This window comes from Staurois parvus, unplaced genomic scaffold (genome assembly GCF_062004578.1).
Source record: "Staurois parvus isolate SC_StPar_1 unplaced genomic scaffold, SC_StPar_1.0 ptg000154l, whole genome shotgun sequence".
In the NCBI taxonomy this organism is placed as follows: domain Eukaryota; kingdom Metazoa; phylum Chordata; class Amphibia; order Anura; family Ranidae; genus Staurois; species Staurois parvus.
This window is the reverse complement of record NW_028317950.1, coordinates 1,844,102-1,861,902: the sequence shown is the minus strand read 5'-3', so window position 1 is coordinate 1,861,902 and position 17,801 is coordinate 1,844,102. Positions and strand designations below refer to the sequence as shown.

General features: G+C 40.9%; 1 protein-coding gene across 3 annotated transcripts in view; it reads left to right on the top strand.

The window, feature by feature from the left end:
- OPHN1 (oligophrenin 1) overlaps positions 1–17,006 on the top strand; it is a 192,560-nt gene extending 175,554 nt beyond the window's left edge. For all 3 annotated transcript variants that reach the window (XM_089674901.1, XM_089674900.1, XM_089674899.1), the window contains 2 exons: positions 2,496–2,550; positions 9,604–17,006. In XM_089674901.1, the coding sequence (XP_089531027.1) occupies positions 2,496–2,541 (46 nt within the window). In that variant the 3' untranslated portion in view covers positions 2,542–2,550; positions 9,604–17,006. The remainder of the gene's footprint in view (positions 1–2,495; positions 2,551–9,603) is intronic.
- Positions 17,007–17,801: the final 795 nt, after the last annotated feature.

Below are 17,801 nucleotides of genomic sequence, written 5' to 3'. Positions count from 1 at the left end.
CCAGACCTGGCATTTAAAGTATATCTGAAGCCAAAACCTTTATTTTTTACTGATGCCAGATGATGGGGGATGTCCTGGGGCATGGCTTTACATATCGAGGCATTCCTGCCTCTTTGTCAAGCCTTTATTAAGGCTTGACAAAGAGGCAGGAATGCCTTAAAATGAGTAGCCATGCCTCTTCCCTGGACATTCCTTGGAATCTGACATCATCCATTGTGTTCCTCTGGAGTCTCCTCCTAACCAAGAATTGTTCTGAGCTTGCCACTTTGTCAAGGCCTGAGAAAGAGGCAGTAATGCCACAAATCATGTAGCCACACACCCAGGACCTGACAGCATCCATTGGGTTCCTCTGGAGTCTCCTCCTAACCAGGAAGTGTTCTGAGCTTGCCACTTTGTCAAGGCTTGAGAAAGAGGCAGTAATGCCCTAAAACATGTAGCCACACACCCAGGACCTGACATCATCCATTGGGTTTCCCTGGTGTCTCTTCCCGACCAGGAAGTGCTCTGAGCTTTCTATGCCTGTCCAGCCAGCAGCAATCCTGCACAATCTCTGGACTGGATGTCTCTGCCACAGGCTTCCCTGGATGTCCTGATTTCTTATGCTCTACATGCTTTCACAAACTTACTTCATATGAGTTGCCAATGTGTCTTTATCAGACAACAAATATTTTAATGCTGCACATAGATGGCAACCACCACTGTGTTTTTTTTTTTTTTTTTTTTTTGGTTTTTTAGGTAAAGGCGAGCTAACCCTTCAAATAATGTTGAAACTTTTACATAAGTTCTTCGGAGGGCTATAGTCAAGTTGACCGATTCTTACTTAGGTTGGGAAATTTGGCCTAGGCATCCAGTCACCGATGACTTTTCGACACAAAAGAGTCAAGTACAGGCGTGCCTCGGTTTACAAATTTTTTTTCACAATGCAAATGGATTAATTGGTTTTCAATGTATTTGCAAATTTTTTCTTAATTGTTTCCCTGTACACTACTATGCCTTTAACATGCACTTTATACAGAGTTTTGAACAGATAAGACTTTTTTTCTGACCTCCGTAACGGATTAATTGGTTTTCAATGCATTTAAATTTTTTTTTTTTTTTAATCATGTCCCTGTAGAGTATTTATTCCTTTAAAGTGCACTTTATAGAGAGTTTTGAACAGATAAGACTTTTTTAAAACTTTTTTCTGACCTCCATAACGGATTAATTGGTTTTCAATGCATTCCTATGGGAAACCGCGTTTTGGTTTCCGAATTTTTCGCAATACAAAAAGTCCCGCAGAACTCATTAAATTCGTAAACCGAGGTACACCTGTAGATGTATCTAGAACCTTTACCTGTGACCTACACGTAGTTCAGAATGTCCGTGTTTGGTGAGAATTCCTACAGCGTGTTGGGATCTGGCCTCATCATTGTGGCGGTGCCTAATAGTAATTTGGCTGCTCAGACATTCATGATATACGGCTTCTATGCCAAGCGTTGTGTTGCTTTCTCAAGAATATTCGGCATGCCCATATAAGTGGCTGTTTTCTCTTTTGTAAAAAAAAAAAAAAAAATTCCCTTCCATTGATGAAAATAAGTGGCTGCCAGTACAGACTTAAAAAACCCAATAAGTACTGCAACCCCGCAGCCTAAGTTTATCTAAAGTCCAAAGTTTTATCTAGTTTTGGATGGAGTTGCAATGTGTTAAAAACCCATCCAGGGTTTATTGTTGCATGGGGAGAGTCAATTGGTTCTGGTGACTGTTGTCCTCTTGATGGAGAGATTTTTTCTCACTTCCTGTTGTGTCTTCATGATGGGAAGTGAAGTTTAAAGGGTTCTCCCTTACCAAAAAACTGCCTATGCAGATGAGAGACGCCTGTAGATAAAAAAAAAACAAAAAAACTGTGCAGCTCTGAATAAAGTTGAATAATGCCCCTGCTATAGTTGTAAGCAACTTAAGCCTCTTTGGTCAGGGCAGGCATTCTAAAGGTAACCACAGTAGACCGTGCCTGTGTAACGTGTGTTCAAATTTATAGTCTCCATTGGAAGCCTATGAATCAAGGGGACAATGCAGGAGCACAATTGGAAGACAGGGACAAAGCGTTGTCACCCTATGACAGGAAGTGTCTGAACAAGGATTTTCATGGCAGATTTACCAGGGTGTTCAAATGGCCACTTGTAGTCTCCAAGGGAAGCCCAAGCAACAGGATGACAACACAGGAGGACAATTAGGAGACAGGGCCACCCTATAACAAGAAGTGCTTCAACAAGGACCTTTTATGGCAGGATCACCAGGGATCATCCTTATGAAAGCTGCAGATTTATCAAGATTACTGACTTTTGAAGTGACATTAACATATTAAAGCTTATTTGAAATGTTTCTGATTGGGTTTACATCTACTTTAAGGTACAAGTGTTTATGATCATACAAATACTATCTGTCCTTTTGGTGATATTTGAATATTTCAGAAATGCTGCTACTCCGTTGTTAACAATCCTCTCTCATTTCCCACACAGTCCTCCATCACCTCCCCAACGAATTCCAAATTCAGAGGAGAGCTGAATCTTTAAGGTATAAAATTGTTAATACAATGTTCTTACTTTTGATTGGTTGGCTGAAATATTGGAAAAATTTAAAGTATGTGTGTGTATGTGTATATATCAGGGCCAGATCCAGCCTGTCCGGTGTGGGGGTGCAGTAAAAAATGTTGGGGGGCAATGGATGGGAGATCAGCAGGGCAGTGTACAAGAGGTCAGAAGGGCAAAGTTTAGGGTCAGCATTATGTAGGGACGTGCACAGAGACCTTTAATTTGTAGAGCAGTGTACAGGAGACAATAGAGCTGAGGACAGTGGTCACTGCTGGCAGGGCAGAGGGCAGGGGTCACTGCTGGCAGGGCAGAGGGCAGGGGTCACTGCTGGCAGGGCAGAGGGCAGGGGTCACTGCTGGCAGGGCAGAGGGCAGGGGTCACTGCTGGCAGGGCAGAGGGCAGGGGTCACTGCTGGCAGGTCAGAGGGCAGGGGTCACTGCTGGCAGGGCAGAGGACAGGGGTCATTGCTGGCAGGTAACTCAGCAAAGCTCCTTCTCCCATCCCTGCACAGCACACAGCCTGGGCACTGGCAGCATAGCTCCTCCTTTAGGGGAAGATGGGAGTGGTACAGGCAGCCTTTCCCACATAGTTTTGTTCCTTGGGATAAAGGTTTTACATAAAAGCTGATCATTGTAAACATCCCTGTCCGTGGTAAATTGTTTGTCCCATCATGCTAACTGCTACATCTTCAGGAAAGCTTGTTCTATTGAAAAAAAAAAAAAAACTTACTGGTTAGATCACCAGATGAAAATAAAGGAAAGAAAGTCTAAAACAGAACACTAATGCAGCCATCGCATCTAAGAATTGGTAAGCTGCAATATAATACATGTTTGCTTCTGGCTTTAATACTGCTTTAAGTTTTAAAAATGTAAACTGGAAAATATTATTTTTCCAAGATTCTGCAGCCAAATGGCCAAATCTGAAGCCAAATTTTAGTGTTATTGATGGCAATGTGGATTTCCAAAAGACTTCTGGGAAAAAAGACCCAAGCCTGTATCTGCCTTATATCTGTTCATGCTGTTGCCTGAGCACCCTTAGCTTGGCTGCTAGTGTCACCAGGTCCAAATCTTCCATCTAAAGCCAGGTAGATGGATTGAAATGTGGCCAGTTCAGCAGGGACCAGCCAAATTTTGAACCATCTGTGGGCAGGTTTAATGTTCAGAAGTCAATTTCTTGAATGACTTCTGTTCAACCAGCCTGTTGGAAAATTTTCACTCGATCAGTACCATTGGCTATAGCTGGCAGTGCTGACGAGTGTGTTCTGACTGCGAAGAATGTCAGAATTCAGTGGCTCAGCAGGAAGGATTCTCCCATCCACTTCGAATGCGTGGAAGGGGGAGAATCTATTCATTTTCTTTAGTCTAACCCAGTAGTTGAACGAAAGAAAATTTAATGACATATGGCCCACTTAGGTATATCTGATAGATTTTTGAAGGGCTTTGATAGGCTTTTTTTCACATCAGGAAAGTTTTGCAATCTTATACAAGGCTATGGAAAGCGGCCATAGGGCGGGCGGCAAATGGTTAAGAAGAGTGCTTGCACCCCTTAGTGAGCTGTTGCACCAAGCTGATTGACCTGAATCATAGTTCCAATACGAGAGATGTAAGTTGAAACAAATGAGAGGATTATAAAACGTCTTCAAGAAGGAAAATCATTACGGAATGTTGCAAAAGAAGTTGGTTGTTCCCAGTCAGCTGTGTGTACTGGACCAAGTAGAAATCAACTGGGAAGGTTGTAAAAGGGAAGTGTACTGGTAGACCAAGGAAGAGATCAAAGCGTCAAGATAGAAAACTTAAAGCAATATGCCTTGAAAAGCAGAAAATGCACAATAAAGCAAATGAGGAACAAATGGACAGAAACTAGAGTCAATGTCTGTGACCGAACTGTAAGACATCGCGTAAAGGAATTGGGATTTACATACAGAAAAGCCAAACAAAAACCATCATTAATACCTAAACAGAAAAAAACAGGTTACAGTGGGCTAAAGAAAGCAATCATGGACTGCGGATGACTGGATGAAAGTGATATTTAGTGATGGATCACGAATCTGCGTTGGGCAGGGTGATGATGCTGGAACTTTTGTTTGGTGCGATTCCAATGAAATGTATAAAGATGACTTCCTGAAGAAAACATGCAAATTTCCACAATCATTGATGATATGGGGTTGCATGTCAGGTAAAGGTACGGGGTAGATGACAGTCAATAAATCTTCAGATGCACAAGTTTATATTGAGATTTTGGACACTTTTCTTATTCCATCAGTTGAAAGGATGTTTGATGATGACCTCATTTTTCAGGATGATAATGCATCTTCCCATAGGGCAAAAGCCGTGAAAACTTTCCTTCAAGAAAGACATCTAAAAAAAGCAATGTATCCAGCTCCAATACAGTGCCAAGGGATCCAGTGAACAATCCGCCACCACTATGCACTCATCAGAATGCTACTGGTACTGGTATAGTAGCAGTGATCGATGGTCACTAGTTACAGTCCTGGGCTAGAGATCTTCCTAGAAGGAAAGCTCACCACACTGAGCCAGAAATCGCATTTATAGTGTAGTATTTATTTAGCTAGCTAGGGTTCTCGTATAATCCTGCCCAATCTATGAGAGTTTGTTTTTTTTTTTGTTTTTTTTGCTAGTGCCCTGCATTGCTTGGATGTGGTCAGGGCTCTCATAGCCTACCTGGCAGCCACACCCTGTGTTTGTGAGACCAAGTCCCTGTTTGTTCTCCTTGGAGGTCCTTATAGAGGAGTTTCACAGTTGCCAGGTGGATCAGACAACTTATTTTCAGGGCATAAGCCCTTAAGGATAAGGGTTCCTCCTTTCCCCATCAGAGCTCATTCCATCAGGGCTGTTGTTGTCTCCTGGGCTTTTCAAAACCAAGTATCGGTATCCCTGATTTGCAAGGCCACCACCTGGTCCTCTGGTCACACATTCTCTAGGATTTGATGTTCAGACCTCAGTCAATGCAAGCTTTGATTGCAAAGTGCTTCACACTGTTATCAGAGTGTATTCATGTTCTTTAATCTTTGTGGCAGTTTGGTTTTGGTATGTTTTTTTTTCCACTCCTCAGTTCATTGCTTGAGGACATTCCATGGTCTATGAAGGCCACCACCTGGTCCTCTGGTCACATATTCTCCAGAATGAACGTTCAGGCCTCAGCTGATGCAAGCTTTGACTGCAAGGTGCTTCAAGCTGTTATTGGAGTGTTTTCAGGTTCTTGAACCTTTGTGGTAGTTTGGCTGTACTATGTTGTTGTCCATCTCTCAGTTCATTGCTTGGGGACATCCCATGGTCTGTGAAGACCACCACCTGGTTCTCTGGTCACACATTCTCCAGGATGGATGTTCAGGCCTCAGCTGATACAAGCTTTGACTGCAAGGTGCTTCAAGCTATTATTGGAGTGTTTTCAGGTTCTTGAACCTTTGTGGTAGTTTGGCTGTACTATGTTGTTGTCCATCTCTCAGTTCATTGCTTGGGGACATCCCATGGTCTGTGAACACAAGCCCTGTGTCCTGTAGTGCACAGTTATCCTAGCATTCCTTTTCTTGAAGCACAATACAGGACCGATGCTCCTTCCCTATGTGTCTTTGATTACTTCTTACTGTTTAAAAAAAAAAAAGTTTCATGGAGTGGACGGGGTTATATGAATACGCATTAGGGGAGGCCCTGGAAGGTTTTTTGCCAGTGTCCAATCATAAGAAGTTAGCCTGCTTATAACCCATGGTCTATGAATACAAAACCTGTGTCTTGTACTATATACTCCAAGATGAGGAATTAACAGGTAAGCCAAAAGTCCTATTTTTCCGACAGGAAACAGAAGATGTATCCAGAAGCAAGTATTTAACTATGAACATATATAATCTCTTAATATCACCTGAACATTAATATTGGATGTTTGCTATTCAATTCCCCAGCTCAGTGAGTGTAGAAAACTTAAAATTACAACGATGTTTGGTGGCAGCCTCAGGGTTGGTATATCCTTATTTGATACAGGGAACAAAAAAGAACAGGAAGAGCAAAGTGAAAGGTATTCTAGAAGAGAAGAATAGGAAAGAAAAGGGCTGTGGCCAGTTAGTGAAGGTAGAGGAGAGAGCTGCACAGCAGGCCATAGAGCCCTGATGCCCATCATATGGCTCTTTGGCACTTATTGTGTGGGCCACAGGGTTTTCTTTTAAAAAAAAAAAAAGTACATTTGAAGGGGGCTTCATGGAACTCAAATTGTTATTCTCTAGTTATCTCATGTAAAATATCTCCAGAATCCTGTCCTCAGTCTTCAACAACTTCTATAGCATGTCTACAGTCTCTCAGCATCTCCTCTTGCATGTCCTTTTACGTTCACGGAATATTACAAGCAGTCCTTTGGCAATGTCATGTCAAGTACTGCATGCTATATCGAGTAAGTGGGCTGCTACTGACATAGAAGCAAAAAGATACAGTGACAAAAAGAAATATTTTTTGTAGTGTTGGAAAGAATAAAAAAGGGTTAAAACCCCTTTCAATTTTTTTTTTTGCACTATCTGTGTCCCATTGGGAAGATTTTCCTTTACTTCCTGCCTCAAGACACTAAAGCAAGTGAGAAGAAATTTCTACAAAGTAAGGGACTATTGTCTCTGGAACAGGTGTCCATAATGAAAAATTTCTTCTCCATCCCCATTGCTGTAGCAGCTCAAAATTGTAGTTTTTCCCATCACTCCTCATGCCCACGGTCTCAATGGCAATGGTGAGCAGGAGAAAAAAACAGAAGGCAAATCTTCCCAGCATTTCTATTCCTTCTCTGTTGCATCCAAAATGTGAAAAAATGGCTTTAGATACACTGTAAAGATATACAGTTTATTATGAAGTCAAAAGTTTGTGGATACCTATAAAACCTACTGTGCAATTTTTGGACATCACATTCCCAAACCTTTGTGGCTTAACCAGTCTCCACTGTTCTTGATAGACTATCTGAAAAACATTTTGGAATGTTCATGGAAGATTGTGTCCATGGGAACTGAGCCAATTCAGCCATAAGAGCATTTGTGGGGTCAGGAACTGATATTGGACTAGAAGACCTGGCTCACAGTTGGCATTCCATCATCCCAAAGGTCTTCAATAGGGTTAAGGTCACAAGGGTACGCTCATGCGCTGACAGAAAAGGGCCTTCTCCAAACTGTTTGTCGTAAGGTTGAAAGAGCAGAATTGTCTAAAATGTCTTTCTGTGTACAACAGAAACCGTACTCTTCACTGAAAACACCCAAAATCAATTATTTGGGAGGGAAGGAGTCACATCCTTTTGGCCATATATAGATGGTCCGGTATCTACAACCTTTTGGCCACCTAGTTTATATTTTAGTTTTTTTTTATGTATTTTATGGCCTTTTTTTCCCTTAAATAAAACTCTTACCATATTTTGTGTTGGAATGTCATGTTCTTTGAATCCAGCCAACCTCCTGATGGTTTAAGTGTCTAACTATACCTATTCTTAAGCATGTTTTCTCCCCTCTCCCCCATTATATCCTGCCTAACCTGTATAAGAAAGATCTATATCCTTACCTATTTTCAATCCGATCTGGTCCAGTCAGGTCACGTGATCCTGCAGTTCTCCGTAAGGGAGCACTTGTCAATGGCTGTAAATTCCTGGAATTGTAATGTCATCCATAGGTTACCATGGCCCAGCCATTTCCAGCGCTCTCTTCTCTCTCCTGCAGCAGCCACTCAATAACCCACAGAAGGTAGAGCTGTGGGATCACTGGACCAGAGCAGAGCAGTTTTTAAATAGACAAGTGGACAGATCTTTTCTATACAGGTTAGGAAGGATAGGTAGGAGGAGGGGGAGGGGACATTATTAAGAATAGTTATAGTTTGACTTTTTTTCCACTATAACTAATTCTCTCTCTACATCTCTCCCTTATTTAGAATTTATAACCTGGTGATTCTATGAACAAAGGTTTACTGTATAACTCCAACTATACTGCAGATCAACACAGCTTCATCCAGCAATAGTTCCTCTTTGTTAATTTCTTGATTTACCTAGTATCAAGACTATGCCTCTTTACTGTACAGATAGTAGCAGTTAGTTGCTTTCAACTAGACTTGTTATGTTGAAGACATTTTGCAGCCTTCTGTAACATATCCTAGCATTTGTAGCTGCACAGGCAACTTGGTCACTCTAATCCAGTCACTATGGAATGTGGTAAGACAAGTGGCGTACCATCCATGGGTACTGGGCCCTCCCTTACCAATCCCTGATGCCCCCTCCTTGCAGTGCTGCTTGTCAGCACTCCTCCTCCCCATCCTGCTGGCTTCAGCTACTGCAAAGAACCCTCGGGGGAATCAAACTGTCAAAATATATTCCCTCTCTCCATGGCTCTCTGACCTCATCCTGTACTGCTTTGATACCAATCGCTCCCTGTGTTCATCACTGAAACATAGTAAACTGTATACTGTTTACTATGCTTTGGTTTGTGAATGCATGCGACCCTCTTTACAGAGACTTCTCTTCATTCATCTACAGTGCAGCTGATGCTGCAGAGAAAGTGAATGAAGACTGACCTGGGGGGATTGTACTGAGGGACAGACTGACCTGCTGAGGATTATATTGGGGGACAGATTGACCTAGGTGGGAAGAATTGTGACTTGCCAAAATTATAGGATTTAGATGTTAAAATAGCATTATATGTGAGCGATATATAGCTAGGTTCCCTACCTCTGTTTCAGTTTGATGTAGATGGCCTCTTGTATGCCTTTTTTGTACAGGGGTACAAAAAATGCAAAAAGGTTTAAAAAAGAAGAAAAAATGCGAACTGCCATCACTTTTCTGTATTTCTGCGGGGTATGTTTGTAATGCTCATTAGAACTGAAGTTGTCTTTGGCATTACAGAACAAATTCAGTTGAATGTGTCTAACTACTACAAAATATACCTCAGATATGAACCTTCACAGACTCTACTGGGAAATAATTGATTCATAAATGTTTAGTAGTAGCTGCTGAAAGTTTTCTTGTTCTTATATAAGAGTCCACCAAGCTGCTTCCACATTTTACTTTTATTTTGCAGGATCTAACCGTTGTATTCCTTGGCTGGTCCCGGGACACATTCCAACCATCTTGCCAAAGTGGTTTATGCTGGCAGCTAGAAAAGGAGCTTGTTCCATAATGCACTCTGGTGAACAGGTTTCCTGATGAGCCCTCTATTCATTCACCACTGGGAAGTGTTACAGCTGATCTCTTGGAAGGACACAAGTGGATGGGAAGTCTAAAAACTCTGTAACCCATTGAGCCATGGTCCTCATCTGCTTGTCACGGGAAGGAATGAACTAAACAAAGACTGGAAGATTAAGTAATTAATATGGGGTCAACGATATACAAGTATGTTCCCCATACCAATATGCTTGTCCATTCCACTTAGACCTCTGACAGGCTCCAACTAAGGACCTCTTGACAGATGCCCCACAAAGGGGTCAAATATTCCTCCACCTTATATTATCAGTCCATTGATGTTTTTAAGTGAATAGCAGAATGAATGTAGAACAGTAGAATCAGTTCTGCACTGCATTTCACTATTTATTAATCCGTTAGTAGAATATTTACATGGATATAAGAAAATAAGAATATTTAAGTCTTTAATGGAAGGCAACAAAAAAGTGTTTCTTAATCATTGTGCAGTCCTGTACAGTAGTGTTGCACAAATGAAAGTTCAAGCAAGCTATGAACAATGAATGTGCATTCGGAGTTTTGTCCTAAAGCAGCCTTTCTCAACCATGGTTCCTTCAGAAGTTGCTTTTTAAGCTGTCTGTAGGGGTGGCATTCTTTCCAATGGCCACCAATGGGGCATTCTCTCACTGATTCTCCCAGTGACCACCAGTGTAGGACTTCCACTGTTCATTAACCTAAGAAGGCCCTTCACTACTGACCACCAGTGTAAGAAGGTATGTCTTCTCTCATTGACTCTCACGATGACCAACAATGTAAAAGCGTACTGATCTATAGTCTTAAGAAGGCCTTTTTCATACTGACCACAAATGTGAGGGAGCCTTTCACTGAGCAGTTATGTAAGTGGCCCTCTTCACTGACCACAAATGTAAAGGAGCACTTTTTTACATTGATTATCATCATCATAGTAAGTAGACATTTCACCACTGACCACCTATGTGAGGCAAAACTGCAAATTTCACTGCCCACAATTATTTTCTGGTCATTCTTAATTTCATTCCATTAATTATTACAATAATATTGTCTTAAAGAACAGCCCTGGGTGTCAAATATGCCACATTTATTATTCCTTTATTCTTATATTGCAACTTACTTTAGCATTAATGTCCTGTGAGCTGTAATAATCAATAGCAGGGGATCCCTGTGACCAGGAAGGGTTCCTACATGTTAAAAAAAAAAAAAAAAAAGTTGGGAAAGGTTGATCTACAGAGTTTGCATACTAATAAAATAGCCCAGGGAATATACTATGCCTTGTAGATTCTGATGAGCCAGGACCTCCAAGGTATCCTTGAGGTTGACCTCCCGAGGTATCCTTGAGGTTGACCTCCTGAGGTATCCCTGAGGTTAAAGGAGCTTTTTTCGTCTTTCTTTTCTTTTCTTAAACTTTCTTTTTTGCATGAAAATACTGTTAAGTGCTCGGTTTTCACACATTATTGCTGGAACAATGATATTCCATAACAGTGGAACAAAACGATACAACTGAAAAACGTGTACACTAACAGAACATTGACACTACACATATAGCTGTAAATATTCATAATGGCACCAATTGAGCACACAACCAGATGTGCAAAGGTGATGTGAAAATGCACTGTCTCCGGCCATGCTAGACATTAAAGAAGGTTGGCCCACTAAATCCAACTGATTCAAGGAATGATTTTAACAATTAAAGTGTATGTCCTGCCAAAACTTTTTTTTTTCTTGGTTTTGGATAGAGTGGAGTTGGGTTAGAATCCATATCAGGTTTTTAGTGGTATCTGGGGCTGCATTAGTTGAGATTGATCCTCGCTTCCTGACCTGCTGTCAATGTTTGCCAGACTGGAATTGAGAGGAACTCTTCCTTAGCCACACAGACAGAAAAGCTTGACACTTTCTACATGAGAAAAGCTTGACACTTTAAACAATAGGCAGTCTGTTGGAGAAATTCACTTCCAGTTGTTAATGAAAACAGCAGCTGCAAGAAATATTATTGAAAAGAGTAAGCCCCATGCACAGTAATACCAAGACTACATTTCCCAGCAATGTCAAATGTCGTTAGGCAGTCCTAGTAGTGCTGTGCATGGGCCTTAAATTTTGTAAGCTGCCCAACCTAAATCATACCTTAAAGCCCAACTCCAGGCAGAAAAAAGTCAACTGCTCGTTTTTGTCTTGGGGATTGGAGAAAGCTATATGCTCACCCGATCCTCCACTCCACCTGCAAATAGCACTCCCCTATGATCCAGCTGTGGACTGCTCTTGACATCCTCATGTCCAGAGCAGGTCTATCGGCGTGATGGCGTCAGGAACGATCCACCACACAAGACTGCTAGACCACAGGGGGGCAGGAGCCACAGTCTTGTACAGGTAGGAACTGAGGATTAGATAAGCATATCGCCATACTCCAATCTTCTAGACAAAAACAAGCAATTGACCTGTGCAGTGCAGGCACAGCCCCACTGCATAGGAAAACGCTTTATTTTTTTTTCTATAAAATACTTAACAAAACCTCACATTTATTAGGATGGGTGTAGGCTATGGTCTTGAGTATCAAATTGGAACAATTCGCTGGTTGCTTGACATTGTAGAGATATCACTTGTATATCAGGTGAAACAATAAGAATGTGAGCATCCAACTCTGTCTGTGTGTGTCTAAAACAATTCTTTCATAATCTTTTACAAATGTTTGAAGGTTCACAAACAAAAAAAGCCAGTACGTTTTAGAGATCTGCGTGCTTGGTGTCAGGGCTTGTAGTAGACTTATTTAGTATGAAATAATAAAATTAACATTTTATTTTTTAAAAAAAGTGTGCCGATACAGCAAGAAAAATAATAAAAATATTAAAAATGAATAACACAAAAATATTCAGAAAATGCATAATTTAATAGTAAATATTTCATTAGATATTTACAATGTTGATTTTTATTCATTCTGATTTTTATTTATATATATATATATATATATATATATATATATAAAATTTATGAGAAAGAGATAGATATATAGATTTGCCTTGCTGCATCGATACATTTAATTTTTTGAAGAAAAAATGTTTATATTTTATTAATAACAAATGTTTATTAATAGTCCTGATGGAGGACACATACATCTTGGAAACGCATTAGATCTCCTTAAACCTTCAATAAACATCTCAACTGAAAATAATTATTGCAGTAAAGGAAATGCTTTAGAACAAAGACACTGCTCTTTGTGATGGCTTGGAGCTCTCACGTTGATTTTGCTTAGCCTTAAAGGCTGTATATTTATTTCAGAGAAGGAAAAAAAGAAAGCAGTTCAGCGGATGTACAGTAGTTTACCATTATGACCAAATGGGAGTGGAAGCAAGGGAAAAGCCCTACTCTGGGATATATTACACAGCTGGAATGAGGTTTTAAGGTTTTATTGAATTAAATTGGCATCTTCCATCACCCGTGACCACTGACTCTCAATGAAGGTCCTGGTCAAAGTCACTTTGGACCTCTACCCCATCTTGGTGCAGGATGCATACTTAGCCATCCTCCCAAATCATGGCACCTATAGATGGACTTTGGTCACCATATTCTAGGGGTACCAGAAAAATAAAATTTCGCAGCTATTAAGAACTTTTTTGGAGGATTGGGAGATCATTTACAGTAAGAATTGAAAACAACTGTGAAATAGTAATCATGTGGGCAATTTTTTAGGTTTATCCAGAGGTTGGCTTTAACTGTTGGCCTCAACAAGAACGTTTCTGGAAAAAAAACACTGTATTCAGGTCTCTATAAGTTAACATACATAACAGAGTAAAAAAGGCTAAGGCATAACTTTCTTATTAACGTACATAGGTCGTTCAAATTTCACATGTTGGTAGAGTAACTCATCCTCTATAGTATCTCTTCCTCTCTTTCATTGAAGGTAAATAATGGATTCCAAGCAGAGGCAACATGTTGTCCATGAGTTCTTGATGGAGGGGTGCAGGTTGATCAGCATCCACAGAAGGCTACAGAATGTTTATGGAGATGACATCATTGACGAGAAATGTTTTGTCATTGGTGGCACTTGTCAACGGTGTCATCTCCATAAACAGTCCACAGCCTTATGTGGATATCGGACAGCCTGCACCCCCTCCTTCATGAAGAACACAATGGCAGCATGAGTTACTATAGAACAGGGGTCTCCAAACTTCATCAAAAGGTCCAAAGGGCTCCAACTGTGCAGCTAAAATGTTCATTAATTTTAGAGACATACCTGTAGGCCATTTGGGACCCCTGGAAGCCTGGACAAAAAATCACCATGCACTGCTGTGTTGCTGGGACTCGAAAGCTATTGGTTGTCACCCATGTAAGTGAGCATCCATTGGATTTCACGTCCTAGCAACAAGGCAGGACGTGAAGATTGCAGACTGGGAGTAGTTTGGTTAGGCTTCAGGGAGTCCCGAATGGCCTACATGTATGACAATAAAATTTTTGAACATTTGCATAATTGGGGGCACTTTGACTTCATAGACTATTTTCTGGAAAAGGTGAGCTTAGCCTTTAAGAGTGATCTTGCAGATCCTCAGCAAATCCAATTTCAGTGTTACTGAGCCATTTACTACATCTTAAGCTAGTGCAATTTTTCGACTTGGGAGATTTGGGGTCACGGTGATTTTACAAGTATTCTTTGAGGGAACATTTTGGCAGCATATGTTTAGCTGGCTCGCTCTTCTGCCGCGGTTGATGTTATTCCGAAATTTGATGCAGTACAGTAGAAGAAAAACACAGCAGAAAAAAAATTTAGTTGGTCGATGATTACCTCCATCCTGTTTATAAGTTCATCTGTTCAATGAGCTATAAGTGATAGAGGAACTCTGTTCAACTTGGCCTTCTCTGTGTTTAGCTAAATTGTTCACAGATACATTATTATTTCAGTAATGCAACCCATTAGAGGTGTAACATATGGCCCTTGTGACTGAATTTTTAGAGCCAAAAAGTCAGCCCTAGTTAGGTAATGTAAAAAACATGTAGGCCACAGTTTATAACAATCATAGCTTTTGTGGGCCTTTTTGAATAATTAGCTTTATTATGAAGATTGTGCATTTCTTTTACAGCTGTCTGAAAAAGAGTTTACATATTAGCCTATATTTCAATGCAGTACTGTTAGAATGTATTTGCGTCGCTTTTTTGTGTGGACACGTTCTTTTTCTTGACCCGTGCAGGGCAAAACTCTACCCATTTTTCATGCATGGAACATTCAGGAAACTATCATGTGCATATGTTTATATATATATATATATATATATATATATATATATGAGAACTGTACCAGAAGTAATGCAACTTACATAGGTTGTTCAGATTTCACATGTAGAGTACCTCTTCCTCTATAGTAACTCCTTTTCTTTTTCATTGAAGATAAATAATGGATTTCAAACAGAAACCACATGCTGTCTTTGAGTTCTTGATGAAGGAGAGATGCAGGCTGTCCAACATCCACAGAAGGCTACTGAATGTTTCTGGGGAGGACACCATGGACAAGAGCAATGTCTTGTTATTGGTGGCTCTTGTCAATGGTGTCATCTCTGTAAACATTATGTATCCCTCTGCTGATGTTGGACAACCTGCACCCGTCCTTCATCAAGAACTCAATGACAGCATGTTGCTTCTGCTTGGAATCCATTTTTTACCTGAATTAAAAAGAAGAAGAGGAAGAGTTACTATAGAACAGGGGTCTCCAAACTTGCTAAACAATGGGCCAGTTTACTGTCTTTCAGACATTAGGAGGGCCAGATTGTGGCCAGTGTGAGAAATGCTTAATTTTTGGCATTATAGGAGGAATAGCTGGTATCATTGGAAGGATTTGTGCCCCATCACTGGTATCAGTGGAAGGAACAGTGCCCCGTCGTATGTATCAGTGGGAGGAATAGTGCCCCACCATTGATGTCAATGGGAGAAATCATGCCCCATCTTGAGTAGCAGTGGGACGCATAGAGCCCCATTGGTATTGTCAGTGGGAGGAATAGTGCCCCATCGTTGGTATCTGTGGGAGAAATAGTGCCCCATTATTGGTATCAGGGAGAGGAATTGTGCCCCATCGTTTGTATCAGTGGGAGGAATAATCCCCCGTTATAATCAGTGGATGGAATGGTGCCCCAAGGGCTGGATAAAGACAAGCAAAAGGTAGCATCTGGCCCCCAAGCCACAGTTTGGAGACCACTGCTATAGAGGAAGAATTACTCCACTAACGAGAATTAGAATAACATACGCAGGTTGATCAAAAAGTGGCCACTTTTGCATTACCTTTGGTACAGCCGTTGTATGTGTGTGTATGTATGTATATACATATATATGTATGTGTGTGTGTGTGTGTGTATGTATATATATATGTATGTATGTGTGTTTATATATATATATATATATCCACACACTTTTTTTTTTTTTTTTTTTTTACCAAAAGAAAGCTGAACTATGGAAGCCGAGACACCAAATTACTAATAACCTTTTTGAAGGCCATAAGATACAACTTTAAAATAAAAATTGATTTTATGGAAGGGTACTTTTAAAGCTAAACTCCTGGCTAAACGTATATTATCTGAATACAAGACGCTTGCATTTTCTAACTTGAACCTTGGTGTCCTTTGTGTATTGCTTCCAGATCTGGGCAGTAATCCAGCAAGGAACAACTTCTGCAAGTTGACTTTGTATAGGAGAACTGATAATACAGACCGGTCACTGCTGATCTCTTGCCTTGTGCAGGGTGACTGGTCTGGTCTCCACCCCACTTCTGTAGTTTCTAGCAGGCAAACTGTAATGGTTGGGTCTGCTGGGCCCCTCCCACAGCTCTTCTCTCTGCATAGGCTGTGTGCAGCCCAGCAATGATATCACTGCTAAATTCACTAGGTAATATCTGGGTTTTTGTAAAGCCTATTTGTGCTCACAAGTTGGTTTTATATCTTTAGTGGCTCTTGAGGAATATCTTTATATGAACGTTTTTGTGCCCGGAGTTCAGCTTTAGTCTTTGTGTAGATCTACACACAATTCTACATGTCTATGGCCTGGATGAGCACTTCAGAGGGTCACCTAAAGGTAATTTTTTTTCACGCTTTCTTTATGCGCCATGTATTGACATCATTGTAATTACAGTGCCATTGGTGCAATTTTAGTGATCTTGAAGTTTTTGGGTTTTTTTTGTGAATAATTCTGTAAATTGTCCTGTAAATATTTTAACGGCTCACTTATTTTATGAAGGATTGTAGTTCTAAGTGTTTTGATGGCTTAAGTGAAGGACGTTGAAAATAAATATTCTGAAAAAGATGCTTTTGGTACTTTCAATTCTTTGTGTTAAAATGTTAGGAAAACGCTTTCAAAATATCTGTCTTGGGTCTTGTCTCACTCACATGGGTGTTCTATAGCATACACCATTGCAAGGGCCATGTTTGCCCACATTGGGATGCACAGCTGTTCCATTCATCTCTGTAACGGCAGCCCCATTCATTTCAATGGGCGTGCAGCACCTTCATGCACAGTCACTGTTCACATGCCGACAGCCGTATTGGTGCATGGCCGAGCACTTACATGGCTGTCAAATTGGGAGCAGCGTCTGTGTCGATGCATGGAACGCCTATGCATCCCAATGTGGGCAAACACGGCCCTCACATTGGTGTACATTATTCCCACTGATCACCAATGTAAGGGGCCTTCTTCCCAATGAGCACCAATGTAAGGGGAATTCTTCCCACTGACCACCAATGTAAGGAGCCTTCTTCCCACTGACCACCAATGTAAGGAGCATTCTTCCCACTGACCACCAATGTAAGGAGCATTCTTCCCACTGACCACCAATGTAAGGAGCATTCTTCCCACTGACCACCAATGTAAGGGGCATTCTTCCCGCTGACCACCAATGTAAGGGGCATTCTTCCCACTGACCACCAATGTAAAGAGCATTCTTCCCACTGACCACCAGTGTAAAGAGCATTCTTCCCACTGACCACCAGTGTAAGGAGCATTCTTCCCACTGACCACCAGTGTAAGGAGCATTCTTCTTACTGACCAACAATGCAAGGAGCATTCTTCTTACTGACCACTAATGTAAGGAGCATTCTTCTT